General features: G+C 42.4%; 2 protein-coding genes across 29 annotated transcripts in view; one reads left to right on the top strand and one right to left on the bottom strand.

The window, feature by feature from the left end:
- Positions 1 to 3,832, bottom strand: part of CTBP1 (C-terminal binding protein 1) — a 255,605-nt gene extending 251,773 nt beyond the window's left edge. For 10 of the 23 annotated variants that reach the window (XR_011141124.1, XR_011141123.1, XM_068943631.1 and 7 more), the window contains exon 1: positions 3,725 to 3,814. The gene's annotated coding sequence lies outside the window, so the exon portion shown is untranslated. Of the gene's footprint in view, positions 1 to 3,724 lie in introns of all 23 variants that reach the window. The other 13 variants (XR_011141126.1, XM_068943638.1, XM_068943645.1 and 10 more) reach the window with 10 other exon arrangements.
- Positions 3,833 to 4,288: 456 nt separating this feature from the next.
- The window catches only part of MAEA (macrophage erythroblast attacher, E3 ubiquitin ligase), a 55,091-nt gene continuing 38,344 nt past the window's right edge, over positions 4,289 to 21,035 (top strand). The window contains exon 1 of one of the 6 annotated variants that reach the window (XM_068943605.1): positions 4,289 to 4,518. In XM_068943605.1, coding sequence (XP_068799706.1) covers positions 4,474 to 4,518 — 45 coding nt within the window. In that variant the 5' untranslated portion in view covers positions 4,289 to 4,473. Of the gene's footprint in view, positions 4,660 to 4,783; positions 4,991 to 19,663; positions 19,896 to 21,035 lie in introns of those variants that run through there. The other 5 variants (XM_068943608.1, XM_068943604.1, XM_068943603.1 and 2 more) reach the window with 5 other exon arrangements.

Here is a 21,035-nt window from a genome sequence, read left to right as displayed (position 1 = left end):
AATCAATTAAAAATGTTTTGTTCCTACAAATAACTCAGTAAAGAAAAAGCAACCTCCCAGATAAAAAACATCTCAAAACACTCTGCGCGCTTATCATTTCTCCAAACCCCACTCTTCAATCTCCTAAAAATCCTAACACTATCAGACTGACTATCTCAAAATATCTTGATTACAGGGTAGGTGATCTCACACGTCTTTCCTATAAACACACACGAGCTGCACCCGGCATGTACTGAAGAGAAGCTACTTGGATATCAGCACCATATTACATACAACATGTACTTTATTATGTACAATCACCACCCATCTACTCAGTGGAAGTTAGCTCTTGTTGCCGGTGTGGCAACAGGTGCTCCTACCTCAACCACTTAATACCATGGTCCAACATAGCACTTTGTACCACAGGCTGATGCCAGTCCGGTCTGCTAAAATGAGAAACGATGGTGGCGCACATTCACTTCTGCCACCCTGGTACGGAGGTTATAACGTTCACAAAGGCGAGAAGAGCCAAGTGCAGTAAAATCTTAATCCATGACAATTTTCTTCAGCACATAAAACCAGAGCACTAAGGTCTCTGCTTTGCTCTACTAAATAACATACAGAGTATCTCCATTTAAAAAATATATACTTAGCTTGCATGAAATGCTTCATTCCCCTGCCATTAATCGGGAGCAAAGTGGAAAACTATTGGCAATACTTTGAAGACAGTTTCAAACCATAGAGATTCTCCTAAGGGTTTGGAGAATTTTGTCAGCACCACTTCACTTCAACCAATTGCTAATGCTCATTAATAAAATACTAAATGAGGATAAACATTAATAGACTATGGCTCAACTGGACAACGCCAAGAGATACAAAATGGAAGTTGACTGTTATTCCTTCTTGTACACCACTAGGGGACAGGGAGAAAAAAAGCAAAATATGGTATGTAAACCTTCTCAATAGATGAAAATTTGTATTTCCTATTTAAGGATAAAGCAGTAGAATTTACAAAAGCTGTAAAAGCAAAATTAAATTGGTAATTTAACTACATTAAATTAAACCCGGGCTTTGTAACTTTGTATGGTAGGTTAAGCAGAAGAAATATATTAATTAATCTAACATTAAAATACAAAGAGAAATCTCTATTTCTCTATCTGAAATAGAGATTCATAATCTCTATGAATCCCTACAATAACCATAAATATTTTGTTAAATTGATCAGGAAACTACAAATTGTAACAAGTTCAGAAGATCGTTAGCCTAGTTGTAATCTGCACATTCACCATGACAACGTTTGTATTATAAATCAACAGCTGTGACCTAATGTTGAAAATATGCCAAAAATATGCATAAATTGTATCAATATTTGCACACGCAACCTAGAGCATAAATTAGTTGATACTCAGCAATTAAAGCTTCCTTTCTGAAGTTGCAATATTTAAAGGTTAAAGATTAGACATGCTCCCTCTTGTGTTAAACTAAGAATACATGGAATACATGCTGTTTTCTCTGACATGATGGTTGCTTGGCCATCTGTTCCATTAGGCAAACCCTTCAACTTTGGCTACTAATGTCTGACAAACCTTCACCAATAATTCTCCACTGTAAAGACTGACCCAGTCTGAGCACAAAACTGTACCAAAGGAATCATCTCTTATTTAGGCTACATTAAATTAGCTACTCTCTTATCGAAGAGCACCATTGAGGATATTACCCATCAAAAATATGATGTGAATAAGATTTTTGGACATAAATATACACAACTTAGTAAATTACATGGAAAGGCACACATGTTCAATCACTACCAATGTTACACATGGGCCTAAAGAGTTAAAAAGTGCCAAGTTCAAGCAGTTTAGTAACATTAATGATATGGAATATTAAGCTAATATTTAGAAGGACATTTTCTATTTACAGACTATTTAAAATAGACTACGCAAATACAATATGAAGATCTTAAAATGCTACATAAGCACGCTGCAAAACACAGCACCAATTGAACTAAGTTTCCAGTCCTCCACTCAGTGAGATCAGGTAAACCATCCCCTGCACAGCACCCTCATGGAGTCAAAATCCTCCTTACACAAATCCTCTTGCAGAATCTGGCCCCAAGATCATGTCTAGGCATGAATGTCAAACCCAGGTGCAACTAATACAAATGATTTTACCAATATACTTTTAAACAAAGGCTTTGCACCTGGTGTGGGCTTGGCAAATTACATTTAGGCATACATTTGCTGATTATGGTCAATACCAGACAATGCTAGGGCAGCAATGCAGCTCAGAGTAAACACAAGTAGACAGTTTGCAGTCCAGATCTGAAGGGAACACTCAGCTACAGGAGTTCACGCATTTTCTTTTATTCACCATCAGCCCTTTGTGCCAGATACATGTTTTCAGTGCAACTGGCCCTATGTAAATTAGAAATGAACGTTACTAAATATTCTACAAACATGTCTTAGTTAAAGAAGCCTTGCTCTCTCAAACTATCAAAGTGTGTTGACCTTTCTGGAAATATCTGTGTTTCTTTTTCTACAGTCTTCTGCAGTCCAGAAGCAACATAGCCACAAAGTTTAGGAAAGACAACAAAAATATCACAGCTACTAGTGTATAAAGGTTTAGGGGTTTTCTTAAAGCCTTAACCCACAAAAGCACACTACCTAAAGCATAGCCCATCACCAAGGCGAGAACTTTCACGAGAAAGGGGAACTCTGTCGCTGGCTTCGACGACATCAGAAAGGAGGTCGCAGCGCTCCACGCGCGACCTCCGATCGGTACGTCACCCCTTCTGCGGTGCTGCGCTGCACACCCAGCACCTCCGCGGTCTCGCTCACACAGCGCCTTCCGTCTTACCCACCAAGGCGGTGAGAAACTCCGCGCAGGATGCCAAAGAGGAGGACGAAAGTCATGCGGTTTTGAACCCCCAAAACACCTCCCTCTCCACGTTAACTTTTATATCGACGCTCTGAGGATTAATACAAAACCTCATATGCCGGGTGCTGCAAAGAAGCCAACAGTTTCACGAGCGCTTTTATTCCCTCAGACACATAAAGTCGGGGCGGTCGGCAGGATCAGGCCCTTTCCACACACACCCAGCACCCTCACTTCTCCTTTAAACCAGTCCTTTTCATCCCGTGACCCGGCGACTCCTGGGGGAGCTGCGGACCCCTCTGAGGCACCGCACAGCTGTCACCGGGGCGAACGAGCAGCGTTAAGCCGGCCAGAGGCAGACCCACGACTCCATCCAAACACAGCCGGGAAACGGCCAAGCGAAAGCGGTTGGGGGGGGGGGGAGGTAGGTGAAAATCACTAATCTAAACCCATAACGCGGCGCGGCAGCTGCCGGTGGGGGCGGCTCCTCCGGTGGCCGCCGCCGCCTCCTCCCTCCTGAGGGGACCGCGGGAGGCGGCCCGGCCTCGCTCCCCGATGGCGACGGCCCGGGGGGCCGCCAACCCCCCTCGCCGCCCTCCAGGGAAGGCGCGACCAGCCCGGCTGCCGAGGCGGGCGGCGGAGGAAGAGGGAAGGGGGAGGAAGAGGGAGGAGGAGGAGGGGGGGGAGCCGCTCCCGCCCCGCTGCGCAAAGTTAGCGCCGGCCCGGCCCGGCCGCAGCCGGCGGGGGAGGGCGGCCCCTCGGGGCCTCCCCGCCGCGGAGGGCAGCGTTGGCTCCGCAGCGGGCTGGCGGAGGGAAACCGAGGCGGGCGGCTGCGAGCCGGGCAGAGGGAGCTGAGGGGAAGGGGACTCACGCTGTCTCCGCTATTTAAACCTCTTCCCGCCGCCTCCGCCTCACTGACTCTCACTCGCTCTCTCCTCCCCGCGGAACTTACTAGGGGCCGGCCCCCTCCCCTCCCCCCGGCCAATATACACACGGCCCGCACGCCCGGCCGCCGCCACCGCCGCCGCCCCGCCCGCTCGCCCCAACCGCGCCGCCCATTCGCTCGACTCCGTGCCCGTCAGCTGGGCTGCGCGAAACCATTGGCTCGGCCGCTTGCCTGTCAAGTGGCTCTGCGCATAGGCCCCGCCCCTCGTCCCGCCCCTCTCCTTCCCGGACACCTCGGGGGGTTGTTATAACGGCCGTTTTAAGTCACCATCGAAATTTACTTTTTAGGTCCCACCCACTTTGGGCTACAGGAGATTCTGATTGGGCCAGGGGAAAGCCTCTCCACCGCGGCTGGGCGGCTGCGCGTCAATCACCACTAAAAGTCCCGCCCGGAGGCATGGCGTCATCCCACTTGATTTGTCCGCGCTGCCGGTCGGTCCCGCCCATTTCCACAGCTTGCCCAATCAGGCGTGGCATCTCAAGCGCGGAGGCGGTGTCAAAGGAACGTGCAGAAGGCCCGCCGTCATTGGTTGGCGCCTGTCTGCCCCGCTGTCGCTCTTCCGCCACTACCGTCCCGTGGAGCGTACCACGCGGCGGGGGGGGTGGGGAGAGAGGAGAGGGGGGCGGGCCGGCGGCAGGAGCGAGCACCGTTGGTTCGGCCCGTCTCCATTAGGGATGGCGAGGAGGAAGGCCTTTATTGCCCGTCATGCCGCGCGCGCTGTAGGTAGCTCCCTTTGGTCCGGGCGGGGGGGGGGGCGGGGAAGGAGGGAGGAGGTTGATGCCTAGTCCAAGATGGCGGTGCAGGAATCAGCTGCTCAGCTCTCAATGACTTTGAAGGTGCAGGAGTATCCCACTCTCAAGGTGGGTGCCGAGCTTCTCCCCGCCGCCGCCACACGCACGGAGGAGAAGGGGCCGAGCCTCGGCCAGCGTCTCGGCGGGGCGGGAGCGGCGGCCTTGCCCCCCCCCCCCTCGTTCCCCCGCCCCGGCCGCTGCCCGGCTCAGGCGCCCCTCGGGGGGCGGCGGCGGGTCCCCACACGCACTTCTCCCGCCGCCCTCTGCCTCGCCGCCGGCCCTCGGGGCTCGCAGCGCCGCGGTTTGTGCCTCCCCCCGCCCCCTTCCCCCTGCGCCGTGGGTGAGGGACGTGCCTGGAATATGGTGCTGCTGCTGCTGCCGGGGGCCTCCGTGCCCTGAGGTGAGCGGGGAAGGCCCCGAGCCGCACCGGCCACAAAACCGGGGGTCACCGAGAGCCGGCGGAGCTGCTCGGGGTTGGGGGGAGAGGGCAAGTCACGGCTGAGCTGGGGTGACAGGGCGAGGTGAGGGGTGAGGATGGAGTCCGGCTGGGGCAGGGGGTGTAGGGGCGTGTGAATCACGGTTTCTCAGCCCGAGGGTTGCTCTAAATGCTCGTCCCGGCTGATTAGCTGGATCTACGTGGCGTTGTTAAGAGACGTGTTAAAGGGGAGGGAGTGGAGGTGGTAGTGGAATATGGTTCCCTGGTTTCTTGGTTTTCCCCAAAGATGGAGATGAGCTAAAACATATAAAGGGACAAACATGCTGGAGGAAGGCGGGAGGCCTGTGGGGACGAGTAAGCGAAATATTTAGGGTTGGACAGAGCTTTGGTAAAAGCATGGGGTGTTTGTTAAGGTGCTGAGAATGTTTGAAGGGTGGTAGTTTCCCAAGACTGCTGCGTAGCTGGTCCTCGCTTTGAGCTAGGCATTGTAAAGCAAATGAAGGACTCGGCACTGAGCATTAAGGTCACTGCTTCTAAGAATTGTTGAACTGGAAGGATGATGCGCATAGGAATCAGTGGAAAGCTTTGTCTGAAGTCTTCTGCTGAATATACAGCAAATCTGTTTAATAGCGGTGATTGTGGGAGGGAGACAGGAGAAGGCTTCTGTATTGCAAAAGACTTATTTAAGCATCCTTTGTGTCAGCATATCGTCGTTTTTTTCATGTATAGAAGGTGTTTATGCAAAGTAAACTTTTTTTTTTTTTTTTTTGCTGAGATCATGCTGCACTTTCACCCACAAAGTACTGTGTGCTTTTTGCAGCGTTCTTCCTGTGCATGCCCTCCTTCTCCACCCTCTCTGCTTCGATCTGCTTAGTTCCAAGAAGCAGGGAAAGGACAAAATCTTGATTCCCGTTTTACGTATGACGGCTTCTTTCTGTTGCCTTCAAGTGCTTTGAAGCTGACAATATCAGGCTTAAATTTTAAAATAGCTTTGAAGAGTGTTCTAGTACTTCCACAGCCAGAACAATGTGAAGGTATTTAATGGTAAGAAGATCATTGTAAGGCCGCATTTTAGATGCGTGCAAGTTGTTATCACAGCTTTGCTTGTTACATTCCTGAAAAATTACTGGCAGTGAGGATCAATGAGTTTTTGTTTTGTTGGTTATGACTTTAGATGAGTTGTCAAGGTGCCAGCCATTTAAAAGGTACAGATTATTTTGGACATATTCTTATATTTCCCAGGCATGCTCTTCCCTCAAAGATCTTAACCAAAACACACATAAGAGAATGGAATGTGGCTTGTAGTGATGGGAAATTAAACATTTAAATAGCAAAAGGGTGAAACACCCTTGTACTGAAACTCTTAAACCCATTTCCTAGGAAAAGTGATGTCTATTGATGTTTTCCAACATTCATTCAACTTCTAGGTTGTTCCTGTAGCCTTTAATGACTTTTTTGTTGTTGTTTTAAAAAAAAAAACCCAGAGCAAAGTCTGCTCAAATCTTTTGAATGTATCCTCTTAAATGTTTCTAGCAGTGGGTCGTATGTCAAACCATTTTAGTGATGAAGGTGAAAAGGCAGCAGGGGAAATGAACGTTAGGACTGAAGTCCATAAAAGTATATTGATATCAAATCCCACTCAGTTCTGTAGGAGGCAAGTGCCTAAAAGTTTCTCAGGGACTAGGCCTCTGAGCTTCTAGTTTATTCAGATGCTTTGTGTGAAATGTTTTTTTTTTTTTTTTTTTTTTTAAATGGCTACCAGTGTGGTAGTTAAGATATTTTCTTAGAGCTTTGGACATTGGTATTTTTCCATGATATGAGTAAAATATAAAAGATTGTAGACTTGTATTTATATCCTTCCTGTTTCTTCCCTCTAACTTCCTCATGCCAGCATCACTAGATAATAGTTGTGTAATAGCTCTGCATTTACAGTATGTTCTACAGAGTGCCTTCCATGTGAACGAGTGCTTAAAACTGCAAAGGGAAATCCCTTTTCCATAGCTGAATTGTGGTCACTTCAGAAGTGGAAGTGCCTCAGCCATTCTTTAGTAATTCAGCTCAGGAACAGTGAATTTGGCTGAACCTAGGGAAGCAGTTTAAGTATACAGAATAATACTTGAATGTTTTATTGTCATATTCTCTCTGTCCCCCCCCCCCCCCCCCCAAAATCCTTACTGCTTTGTCAAGGACAAGAAGGTTATCAGCTGTTTTTCCACAGTGCTCTGGAAAAAAAGCCTACTGTTAGAAATTATGCTAGTCTCATCTGGAAGCATACAACATGGAAGTCTACGATTTGAAAATAAATGAATGCTAACATTGTTATCCCTGTTCTTTGCTGAAGCACTAATAAAGAAGTGATGACAGGAAGCCAGAGAATTTGTCCATATCTTTAGAAGCATAAATAACTGTTAAACTGAACTAGCAAAAACAATGGAGTAAAACCCATTTTCAGTAAAACTGAAAGAGGGAATACCTGGAAGCAGGGATGGCCACTCCTCAAAATAATCTTATCTGGGCTGTTCATTGGTAACAGCTTAGGGTTAGCTGGGCTGCAGTTGCTTTAAAAAGCAGCTGATCTAAAAGAAAGCACAGGATACTTGAGCACCTTCTCAGAGCTGTTGGTAAGCTTCTAGGGTTGGCAGCTGTGGGAAGAAAAAAATACTGGCAGCAGATTTAATACAATATTAATTTCTGCTGGAAGTACACTTATTTGATCGCTACAGAGTGGAACAGATAGGAGAATATGAATAGATAAAGTGTACATTGTTTCTGAGCTGAGTTCACAGAATAGCTGAAGTTGGAAGGGACCTCCGAGATCATCTAGTCCGAATCCTCTGCTCAAAACAGGGTCACCTAGAGCAGGTTGCTCAGGGCTTTGCCCTGTCCACTCTGATTTTGAATATCTCTAAGGATGGAAGCTCCAAAACTTCTCTGGGCAATATGTTGTGTTCAATCGCCCTTACACTGAAAAAGGGTTTTCTTGTGTTTAAATGTAATTAATTGTATTTCAGTTTGTGCCCACTGCCTCTTATCCTTTCACTGGCACTGAGAAGGTTCTGCTCTGTTTTCTTTACTACCTTTTATCAGGTATTTACACACATTGATAAGATTTCCCCTCCCCACGCACCCCGAGCCTTCTCTTTTTTCCAGGCTGAACAACCCCAGGTCTCCCAGCCTCTCCTCCTATGTCAGATGCTCCAGTCCCTGAACTGTCTTTGTGGCCCTTCACTAGACTTGCTCCAGTATGCCTATGTCTTGTACTGGGGAGCCCAGAACTGGGCACAGCATTCCAGATGTGGTTTCACCAGTGCTGCTTGCTGGCAGTGCTCATCCTAATGCAGCCCAGGATGCTGTTGGCTGCCTTTGTCACAAGGCCCGTTGCTGGCTTACGTTCAGCTTGTCCGCTAGGACTCCTAGGCCTCTTTCTGCCAGGCTGCTTTCCAGCTGATCAGCCCCCAGCCTGTAGTGATGCATGGGGTTATTCTTCCGCAGGTGCAGGACTTTGCATTTCCCTTTGTTGAACTTACTGACGTTTCTGTCTGCGCACTTCCCCAGACTGTCGAGGTCCCTCTGAATGGCAGCACAACCATCTGGCTTATTGCTCCCAATTCTGTATCATCTGCAGGCTTGCTGAGGGTGCGCTCTGTTCCATCATCTAGGTCATTAATGAAGATGTTAAACAGTTCAGGCCAACTTATTTTTCCATCAAATCAGAAAATGCACAAGATGTATTTTTGCTTGTGTAATAAGCAAAATGATTGTACTACTTCATATTTTTTCCTTTATAGGCTTGAATATAAGTTGTTGTTTTTCAACCATAGTTTTGTTCCTTGACAAAAAGTAGTCCTAACGGCCTGTCATATTTCTGTCATAGCAAAACTTTGACAGTAATATCGGTAAAAGCAGTTCAATAATGCGGTTCAGGCAGAACATGAGGAGCGCAGGAGTGGCAGAACTCTAACACTAATGCACTTCCAGTACATCTGTGTGCAACAACATAAATGGCACTTCAAGATCACTGCCTGATTTGTGAAATGCTTCTCAAGCAGAACGTTGAATTAGTGAGTCAACTCTGTGCTCGTTCTGAGTGAACGGTCACACTAGACCCATCTTCAAAATTGGTGTTCTGACTCAGTTATTGCGCATTAAATGTCCATACTGACGATTTATAGGCTGCAGAGTAATGGACTTCCTGTGTGACAAATCGTGAGTCCATGTCAACAAGCAAGTGTGACATCTCTTGTGCTGCTGATCTTCTGCAATTGGCCTTGTGTGCCACTGTGTTCAAAGAAAATTCTGATATTGTGATGCTTCAGAAGTTTGACTTTGGAAAGCAAGTAAAGTAAGAGTTGAGTTCGGTGGGAGTTGGTCTCATTTCCCCCGTGCTAATAAAATACATTTCCTAGTGATTAATGAAGGAAGAAAACACAATAAAATCCAGTAAGTAGTGGTGTTGGCATAAGCTAGCGATGTCGCTTGATTATCAGTACAATATTGTCGCCTGTAGGAAAATACTTCAAGAGAAATATTTACAAGCGTTTTACAGAAGAGCTCCTGCTAGGATCTTCAACGTGAGTACTAATTTGTTATTGCGCTTCACGGTTGCAGCATACTTGTTTCGTCATTCACAGGACAGTGCCCTGTGATCTTTTCGGTTTGGTTTCTATGAATCTTCTAATATGGAAATAATACATCCTTATGGTAGCTAATATACTGGGGATCTTTAAATCTGATTGTCAGACCAGAACGTCTGTGAAATCTTTGATTATTTGCATAGTGGGTTTTTTCCCATGAGCTGAAAAATAGAAGTAAAGATGATCTAGCAAATGCTTGAAACTATCTTAGTAGATGGAAGATGCTTCACGACTTCCTGTGGTAAGAGTGGAGCCTCTTACTAGATGTTATGGACCACCCACTATCAATTTTTCTTAACTCTCAACTTTCTAAATCTCTTCCCACAGTTTTTTAATATAGTAGTTCATACATTAGTCAATATCATCCTGCACCATTGGACCTATAAGCTTAGGGAAGGACTGTTTTGGCAGATGTGTATTTACTAATAGGGCATAGTGGTAAAATCCCTCAGTCTTTGTAAGCTTAAGAAACTGCCTTCATTATGTACTTGGCCTCCTGTAGCTTACAGCCTAAAGATACACTATATAGAAGTGTTTGGTTACCCACACTGGGAAACAGGCTATATTGAGTCGTGTCTAACCCAATCTGACACATCTGATTGCTTCTTTAAATAAATCAAGGTTTTATTGTCAGGATATGTGCGTGGCGTTATGATACTCAGTAGTTCTAACTACTTCATATGGTGCTACTTGATTCATCTCAGCTTTATTTTTGAGAGCGATCAGTGGCACTTCAGTTGCAAAAGTTGTTATGAACTGCAGTAAGAACTAAAGTGATTGAGTTAATATATTAAGTAGAACGGTGATTGTCCATATTTTCTAATACAGGGCTGCTGAACCCATAATTCTAAATTACGTTTGGTGAAATGCTATTACTTCAACTGGAATAGATTATTTTAGGAGCAATCTGATTGGAAATGGGATCCATAGCCTAAATGTTCCAGCTAATATTGTGGTGTTTGGACTGTCCAAACACATAGGAAGACAGCCTCTTTCATTTTAAAGATGTGATGTTGTGATTAAAATGAACAAATATTTGGAGAAGAAGGAAGTGCCTAAACAAGTGAAGGGACTTGCTCTGGGCACAAGCATACTGTGTGACCTTAGCTTAGCAACTGAACTGACTCTTTGGACAGGGAGAAACCGCTTTTCTCCTTTTAGTAGAAATATTTGAGTACAAAGAAAAAGCTAAGATAGCTTTTCCAAAGAGTGAGTTCAAGATGGCAGCTATAAACAAGTGTAATGAAAATGACTGGTCTCCGATGCCCTTAGTGTGGCTCAAGGCAGAACTCTAGAATGGCTGTCAACTTGCTTACATAAGGATGCAAGGTAATGTTAGAAGTGCATAAAATGGCTTTCAGAAAGCACTTGATGAATTCCGTTGATGAAAACCTTGTTCAGAAGTTCCTAATGTACATCGGTGTGTAGTCGTTAATATATGTTACTAGCAGTTTATATCAAAGGGTAATATTTTGAAGGATTATAATTGAATCTCTTGAGTAAACGTTTTAGATAGCAGATGGACAGTTGAAGCATTTTTACTGTTAGTTCTCTCCTGTTTTAAAGTAGCAGTTTTGAGTATTATAACGATATTTTCTTCCTAGACACAGCTGCCCTACAACATATAATACTATTTTCCTGAAGTTGTAAAACTACCGTGGTTATAGCTAAGGACAAATATTAGGCTTTACATTTTAAAAACATGCAAAGTGTTTCAAAAAGCATTTATATTTCATAATTTTAAAAAAGCCCAAATGATCTGCGTGGAGGCTTATGAAATTACTTTGTCTCTTTTGATTTGTGAATAAACTCTTTGAGAGCTTATATTCATGTAGTACCAAATTAAACCTAGGTCTAGTCACTGTTCTAAGCCTCTCGTTTCTGAAATACATTACTTCTATTTTATCTTAACTTTCTTTTCTTTTTTTTTTTTTTCAAATTTTGCCTCCCACTAGCAAAAATATTAAAGGGACTTACAAATTGTAATTCATTCTGCTAATAGGTGGTGATATAGCTTATGGTTTTAGATGAGTTTAGTGACAAATAATGATGCCAGCTGAACTCTGAAATAATCCAAGAATTGCAGATGAAGAAATAAAGAATATGAGTCCTAAGATTTTCAGTAATTCTACTTTGATTGCTGTTGACTCGACAGGAGACTTGCAATAAATTATCGTAACCTGCCTGGTTTCAAACCTGCCTTTTTCAAGTGACATCATATATAATATTTGTTTTCTGTTCTTCCGTTACGTTGATGGTGAGCATGATGACCAAATTTGGTCTAAAGGAAATAGGTCGGAGCTCAAAGGTGTTTCTTTGCTGGGTTTACCTTCTGTTTTGATACTTGTTTTTGTTTTCAAATTATTTAGGAGATACTGATTTATTTATTCAAGTTCCTCATGCTTTCAGTTTCCTCTTGCATAACATAGGGCTAAGTTGCCTTTGCTTCTGTTTTTTGAAAAAAGTTTCATTCACAAAGCTCCTTTTGCTTTGTCTTTTCCTTACCTGTCTATGGCTTAAAATTGTATGTAAGGATAGCAAATAACAGTGTTTGAAAAAGCTCACTTATATCTCTTCTTGATTGATTTAATATGGAGATCTGTGGATTTTATGCAAATCTCTGGTGCTTTTTAGGTGTTATAAGCTAACACAACTGCGGAGAGGAAGCACATCATCTTTTTGGCCCTTGGGAGGAGAGCATAGCTCTGTAATGATTCCTTGGACTCTTGTTTTATTTTTCTTAAATCTTCCTTTTCTTTTTTTTTTTTTTTTCTTCGCACTGGTAATCTGACCTCACATGCCTCACAGCTTTAAAAATATCCATTTCAAATGTCCTTATGCCATGATTAGGATCATTTGACAAAATATACAATGTAAGTATTTCTGTTTTTAAACTGCTGTATGTTTTATGTGGCAAAGAGTTTTATCTGCTTTCAGCCCCAAGACTGTGATGTTAAAGAAAAAGGATTCATGCAGATAAAACTGTCTTGACTTTCCTGATAACTTCCCTACATATGAGTTGGTACTGCTGTAAAGTTAGACCTGATTAACTTATTTCCCTAAAGATAGGGGAAATCACGTGTTCTTTTACGAAATTGCAAACCTATATAAAAGACATTTGTATGCTGCCTGTGCTGATGCTCTGCCAAAATCATAGCTTTTAGAAAATAATGTTTGAAAATTCCTGCTAAAACAGGAGGCTGGGGAAAGATTAATGGCTCCTACTTTCATCTGCAGCAGTGCCAAATAATTCTTCATTCCATTTGTGACTTTTTTCTGAAGCACCGCTCTTCTGTAATTTCTAACAACTGAATGATAGAACAAATTGTACTTACTTTCATATTTCTTTCTCCTACATGCAAAGTGTATATTTTTTTCTTATATGCAGTCACTGTTGAGTAGAAACTGCTTTAATGTTATGATATGGTAGAGTGATTGATGCTTGGTCTTTGGTTTCTGTCTTATTTGCAGTCCTTTAAGCTTGACTCTGCATAAGTGAGGAATGCGTATTACGTGATCCGTAGGGCACGTGTGGCGCCAGAGCAGTTTAAGAACTAGTATCCTAAAGGGCTAGTGTAAATTTCTTGCGGGTGGATGAAAGGCTTGTCTTTGGGCTTGTCTTTGCTCTAGCTTGCATTTTTCACAAAATACTGGTTATGAAAGACACGTTTGCAGTTTATTCTTTCAGTTTTACTGTGTGCCAGTTTGGAAAGCTTGTGGGCAGCATTAGACTGATGCTTGAAGAATCATGCAGTAGCGTTACACTAATATATTTTTGGCATAACACTCTAAATTTTAAAGGAGTAGGAATGGGGGGTGCAGCAGCAGTTTATAAATAAGCTCCCTTAGCTCAGGGAAAAGTCATTTCTCCAGTGTCCAGTCCTCTGTGTAATTCTCTGTTGGCTGCTGGTAAATGTGTTTTTCTTGAAGTATGTCTGAGGACGTTTTTCGGGATAACTGTAAAAGGAGGACAGAACAGAAGACTTTGTTTCAGCGTTCCTATTTTCTTCAGTAAAGCTTTAGTGGGGTGCGTAGTACAGATTTCATTTATATCCCCTTCCAGTGAACAGCTTATCGGTGCAGAAATACTGTCCTATGTAAGGAAATATGGAATAATGTGCAATAGTTAATGACCTTTGTAAAGGAGAGTTGTGCCAGGCAGGTATTGGACTACTTTGAGCAAACGAACAGGTGAAAAAGGGAAATGTCACTGACTATCTTTTCATGTTATTGAATGCTTTTTGGAAACATCGCTTACTAGGAACTCTTAAAAGAAAGAAGAAGGAAGCCCTTACATGTCTAGGGAACTGGCCGAAAGATAGGAAGCAAACATTAAGAATTAGTAGCCATTCTCTGTAATGGAAAGAGGTTATTGTCAGAGTTCTGCTGGAGTCTCTGCCAGTGCTGGTCTGGTGGTGGTCAGCTTTTTAAAAAACCTGGAAGAGAGAACGAATACTGAGGTGACGTTATTTGTTTGGTAATCAGGTAATCAAAGTGTTACAGACAAGAACCAGACCCAAGTGTGAAGCATTGCAGCAGAATCATGAGGCTTAAGGGGTAGATGAAATTCAGTATAGATAAATGTAGTATAATATAGTTATGTATGGTGGAAGACAAAAACGATCCTAACCTTATGTATGAAATAACTAACTGAAATGATCGTTATCACTCATTGAGATCTGGGGGGTTATAGCGAGTGTTTTCTGGGAACAGTCAGCTTAATAGTGACAAAGTTGTCACAGAAAAGTAGGAAAGGGAAAAATGGGAAGCCTCATTATACTATATATATACTTATACTTTTATATATATAATATATATATATTATATTATATATAGCTGTAAAAATCTGTAGTGTGTCATTCTCCTGAATAATGCAAGTTATTCTTATTTTCTCTCTTCCATTATCTTGAAAAAGGATGTAGCAGAACTTGAAAGTGTTCAGGGAAGGGCAAGAAAAACAATTAGAGGTAAAGAATAGTTGTCTTCAATGAACGATTTAGAGATTTTTTCAACCTTGAAAGAGAGGATATGAGAGGAGTAGGGCGAGTAAGAGTTCCCTTTCTCTTTCAAAACAAGAACAAACAGGTGTCAAATGAGGCTAATAGATAACAAGTCAAAAACAAAGTGTTTCTTCACACAGTGCGTAAGGCTGTGAAATGCCTCACCACAGGATGTTGCAAATGCTAAAATTCTTCAGGTCAACAAGAACAAGCAGAGTTTATGGAGGAGAAACAGCTTATGGTGTTTCTACTGTATAGACCCTGCTGTTCAGGTAGCGGAAGACGACTGTCAGGTTGTGCCCTTCCCTTCTCATCTTCAGATGAAACAAAACGATTTATCTGTCTCTCTCTCTTTGGATGTAAGGTTTTCCAGCTCTCTAACCATCTTGATTGCTGCTCTTCTGGACTCTCTCTAGTTTAACATCTCTCCTGTCCTGGAGCAGTTGAAAACTACAAGGACTTGGTATTCCAGGTGGATCTGCATGAGTGCTGAGCAGAAGCAATCATCGCTCCTATCAACCCATTGACTTCACTCTTGCTAATGCAGCCCAGTATGTGGTTAAGATTCATTGCCACAAGAGGTTGTTGCTGATTTCTGTCCAACCTGTTGTCTCTCAGGACTTCTGCATCTTTTTGTGCAGGACCTGTTCTGTAGTCAGTCGGTCCCTAGCGTGTGATGGATGGGGTTGTTCCATGCCAGGTGCAGGGCTCTATTTTTTGCCTGAGTTGAATTTCTGAAGTTCTTGTTGGCCTATTTCTCCAAATTGTCAGCTTCACTCTGAATGGCAACTCTGCTGTCCAAGTGTTCCCCCAGTTTCTTGTCCTCTGTGAACTTGCTGATGGTGTTCAGTCCCATTTTGCAACTCACTGTTGAAGAAATTGATGTTGAAGCCGGTAACACTCCTCAGAAGTCAAACAGTACTTTTTACTAGCTGACAGTTGGATTTTAAACCACTGGCCATTATTCTTTGAGCCTGGCTTTTCAGTTTGTTCTTCACCCATGTAGTATTCCGCCTATGTAGTCCACATCTCCACTGGCTGGCTACAAGGGTATTGAGGGAAACCATGTCATAAACCTTACTGAACCTGACATGAAAGAGTACCAATGGTATTCTCTCTTTCAGAGGTAGTCATTTCATCATAGCAAGCAAGCAGAATAGCTTGCTCATGGTAAACCTATGACTCTTCCCAGTCACCTTTATGAGCTTGGCAATAGCTTCCATCAAAACTCGTTCCATAATTTTCCCAGGAAGTGAGATGAGGCTGACCAGCTTGTAGTTTCCTTGATCCTCCTACTTGACTTTTTAGAAGAGGCATTTCTCTTGCCTGTTCCAGTCATTGAGGACTTTCCTTTATCTCCGTGACCTTCCAAAGATGATAGCAGCCTTGCAATATCATCACTCATCTCCCTCCATTCTGGTCCCATGGACTTGTATAGCTGTAGCTTATATCTCCAGTGTGGGCTTGTATATGCTCCAGCAGAGAACTGCATTAGAGACTACCACTGTGAATAGTATCTCTTCCCCAGACTCAGTTGCTTGGCACAGGATCCTGGGAAGCTTGGGAGCAGATAGTTTTTCTTCATCTTCCTTATGCAGCTGATGGGTCTGTAAAGTCCTTGTCATTAGCTGCTTGCTAGTTTGAATTCTCGTTGAGTAAAATGGATGAATACGTTGGCCCTGACAGTTGGGTGTTAGTGCTGGATTTCCAGCCGACCAGCTGACTTGGGATGCTTTTCCCCATCATGACTGGATGAGTATAACATCGTTTCTGCTAGGAAGATCTTGCCGCAGCTAATTTTTCCGTTGTTATCATGTTCTTGCACTGTTGTGGCATTTTCTGCTTGGGAATGTGTCTTCACTTTGTGCAGAAACCAAAACGCTTAATGAGTGGGAAGTGACTATGTCTTTAATGTAAGCTGTGGGGTGTGCATTAAGGCTGAAACACTGCAACATTCTCAGGATTCCATTAAGCTACTTAGTGGAATTCAAGATGCTAAAACCAGCATAAGAAGTCCAGTCTGGTTATCTGACTGCCACTACCATAAATACTGTTGAGGTAATGGAGATTTTTTTTTTTTAAGCTTTGATCATTATAAGTAAGGAACTTCTGCGAGGGGAAAATGATTTGTGTTTTGCTCTCCCTTTCTATGTTGGTAAAGACTATTGGTGGTACCTTGCCATGGCATATTTTTTTTAAAGCCTGTTTTCTCTGAGCCTGTAGAGAAGAGCTTGGACTGAGGTGAGAATATTTATGGGTAGCCTGTTTCTGTTTATCTGATTCATGAATGGAGTAACAAATGTGTGCATGTATTTAGAAAAATTTAAGAAGAAAAAATGAAAAATCTCATTAAAGTGCTTGATAGTGAATGTGAAAACAAAGGAAATTATGCGTTGTGCACTGCTGTGTAAAGGACTGACTGGTTTAACATCATGATCTGATTTCTTTAAATTTTTTTTTTTTAATAGACTGTTAAAAAGCACTTAGGAACTAAATACAGTTTGTTAAATGTAATAGAACTTGATAACTGTCAAGGTACAATATATGCAAGCATTTAATGCTTAATATTTCTTTCTAGCTTTAATATATATTCAGGAAAATCAAGAAAGGCTCCCTTAGTAAGTGATTTACTGCCAAAGGCGTTTTGATAGAAATATTTAGTGGATAACTTCAGCATGTTTAAGGTAATCCAATCTAAATGTGATCCGGCTTATTAAAGGGAGTGTTACCTACAGTTGCATAATTTGAACCACCTGTTTTAGCCACTGTGTCCTTCATGATTTTTAGAACGAGTCATTTTGGCCCTGTTACCTTATCTGCATTCATGGACTGGAAGAGAACTGTGGCTGGGCTGGAGGCCCAGCCATAAATAACAGTTGAGTTCTTAAGCGTGTTGTTAAAAACTGCCTCTGAGAAATTCTTAACTTTCCTGCTTTCTTCTCCCTCTGCCCAGCTGAACAACCATGGTATAGCTCTAAAGGCAGACCTTCTTCCTTCTCTGCCAGTCCAAGCTTTTAGACCTGGAAGGATCCTCTCCCAATTCTCGCCTCTTATAGGTGGTTATAGCTTGTTCAGGGAGAGCACAACACGATTTCCTGGCTGCCTATAGCTAGAGTGAAGTAACTGTTGACATGAAGAAAATGCTTGGGTCGGGTTATCTGGTTATCTCTGTCTCTGGGTTAGCACTTAGCACACAGCAGTTCCCTGGGGCTACATACTTGCAGAAGTCTCTAGCCAAAAGGACTTTCCTTAACTTTTTATTAGCAGAATTTTTATCTTGGAAAAACTTGTGTTGTAATTTTTTTTCCCCCTTTGTATAGGCTGTTCTAACTTAAACCTAATGAAAAAAAATTTGACTTAAGTTGGACCTGCTGTAGTACCTGCTTCAGCAAGACGGTGCGTCTGCTGCGGTGGAAGCTGATGAACAAGAAGTAGAATCGATCTAGTGACGCTGACTTTAAGTGTGCTGCCCGCTAATATTTTGCATCCATCCTTTGTATCCTCTTGCGTGCTCATGATATCCGGCAATTGAGGTGTGGTTTTGTAAGCTCTAGTGAGCAGGAGAAGTTGCTACTGAACTCTTCCAGAATGCTTTTGGGTCAGTTCTTACAGCTTTATTTCAAAATTCTGTAATGTCAGTGTTGTTGGGGTGTGTGTGTGTGTTTGGTTTTGTGCCCCTCCCCTTTTACCCCCATGTCCTGTCCCCTTAAAGTAGTGATTCCTAGGCTGCATTCTGCAGACCGGTATTGTCCTAAGAAATAGCTGTGTAATCCAGATTTGGTCACAGAATGCGGTACTGGCATTAACATTTAAGGTCCCTAGCACATTTTTGGCAGCTGATGATAGGCAAATTTTGCAGTTGTCTCTTGGTTTGGAAAAGCCTCACGTCCACTGTTTTAAAACTATAGTACCTGGGAATAAAGGTGAACCATAATCTAGAATTTTCTCAGAATTGCATTTTCCAAAGCACTATTGCTTCACTTTCTTCTTCTGTTTACTTATCGTATTGGAGATACTTTTCTTATTGGAGGAGAAAATAAACTTACTGCTCTACTGACAGTAACTTTTACAGAATTCTCTAGTAAAGCAAACCAGTGTTAGGAGACTGACTCTCTTCTGGAGTTCAGGTGCTGCGTGAGTTATGAAGGTATCAAACGATCAAGCTGTAGAGTCTAGATGAGACACTTTCTCTCTAAGGAACTGAGCAGTTTCAGTTTGTAAGTTCTGGCATTGTAGAATCTGGTCCTCGTGTAAACGCTATACCTGGATATGGTTCACAAATATTTTCTAAAACTGCTAGCTCTGTAGTGATACACAAGTGCCTGTGCCAGTTGCAAAAAAAAAAAAAAAAAAAAAAAAAAAGTTTGGTAAAGAGTACTTGCACAGCTGATAAATTAATAGTAAATAATTTCTTTTTATCTCAAGTCTTTTTTACCTTGAAATATCACCTAAAAGTTATGTTTAGCAATTCATGTGTTTATTTTCAGAGTACGTAGTAAAATAACTATACTCCTAGCCTCTTCTGCACAGAATATTCAAATCTTTTTAAGGGGGAAAGAAAAGGATAATACTAGTTCAAAAACCTCTTGCACCTAGCCACAATATAAATGATATCTAAGGATGTCAGCTGAGATTGAAGGTCCAGCTGTTCTAAATGTCATATGAACACAGACTCTGCCAGCAATTTGCACGCTAAAGAGACAGAGCATGGGAAACGGGAAGTGTTATTGCTCTTGTGCAGATAAGAAACTAAGGAAAAGGGAGATCAAGGCCAAGATTTTCAAACTGACCAGATTTGTGTCAGGGCAATTGACTGTTGCCCTGAGTGTTGTCAAAAACACTACTTCAAGTTAGGTGGTCAAGTAGAGATACCTCAAATCAATAGCAACATCTGGCAGCTTTGACTGAAGTGACTTTTCAGAGTGGTGTGCAAAGCTCGTTAGCAGAATAGTTGCAGGAATTAAGCACAATAGATGAAAGTAACGGAAGGAAATATTTTTCAGTTCATACTAAGAAAAATCAGGGAGGAAAAAAATTGAAGGAGGAAGTTGTCCTAGTGCTCTCTGGCATCAAACCTCGGAGTCAGAGAAACAAGTTTTCCTGCTTGAAAGTATGGGGTTTCAAATAATCCTCCCCCACATACCTCTGTGATCTGTGGAGCTCTAAAGCTTTCATCCATTTTTTGGAAATGAAGAAGGAAAATAAGATAACCAAAGATGGATAAAAGATAGTTATGTAAGTATTTATTTAAGTAGGCATGACCAAGCCTAAGTGTGATGTTTTATTTTTATGTGGTTTTGGTTCTTGGGGTTTTGTGGTGTTGGGATTTTTGGGGGAGGATAGGTAAGGAGAAAATTGTTTTAGCGTAATATTTCCTGAGGTAAAGGCTTGTTCTGTCTTCTCTCATCTTAGTTTGAGATGCCAAAAAAATTTTGTACACAGTTCAGCTCTTCTGAGAGGAAGAGAAGCCCTTTCATATCTTATGAGGAATATCCTCTCGTTATGCTTCTACTGAAGATAAACACAAACTATTTTAAGCTACGCAAAGTGTTGGAAAGCAAGTGCTTTGGCTCATCTTCCTTATTCTGAACCTAAACTGATTCTCAATGGATCTCCAATTATGGATTGCAATGGTTGTGAAGTAACCTCCTTCCTCCTAGAGCCCAAAAGGAGAGTGGAACCTCCTTGCGTGCTCTCTTGCATGCAGATTACTGGGAGGCACAGAGGCAGACTTGATATAACTGGTTATGAATCTTTCAAGTCTATCACTCCTAATCAAACATATGCACGGTGTACGTGTCAAACAGAATACTGATAAGAGTTTCCTGGTTTACTTTAGTACATGGAATCTGGTTGTTTGCTTTTCCATTGATCAAAGACATGTTTTAGCTATCAAGACTGTCTTAACTACTGGAAAACTTCTCGTGGATAGTTTTAAGATAAAAAAAACACAGTTTATCTATGTGCATTATATATTTCATCTGCATATCTACACTGGAATGTTTTCAGTTCTAAAATTCCTGTTACCGTTGGAGCTCTGAAATAATAGAATGTCTTATCCAAATTATTTATGCTGTCTTTCCAATGGAAGAAACATCATGGGAGCAGTTCAGTGTTTACTGTAAGTTTCTTTAACTCAGTTAATACTCTTAAATTTGATCAGGCTGTAGACTGCTCTCATCCTGGTGTTTTTAGTGGCTGTCAATAGCAGTTTTGATAGGGGTGATTCGTAAAGACAGCATGGGACAAGTAGGAGGACGGGAGACCTCCAGCACCAGTGAGGCTCTTAAGCCAAGGCATGGAGCCTTAGAGGAATTTAGCAAACTGTTAAGGTCATACCGTGTAGACTTTTTCACTTGAAAGAAACCTTCCTTA

This window comes from Struthio camelus, chromosome 4, assembly GCF_040807025.1.
Source record: "Struthio camelus isolate bStrCam1 chromosome 4, bStrCam1.hap1, whole genome shotgun sequence".
Classification (NCBI taxonomy): Eukaryota; Metazoa; Chordata; class Aves; order Struthioniformes; family Struthionidae; genus Struthio; species Struthio camelus.
This window is presented reverse-complemented; position numbering and strand designations above follow the sequence as displayed.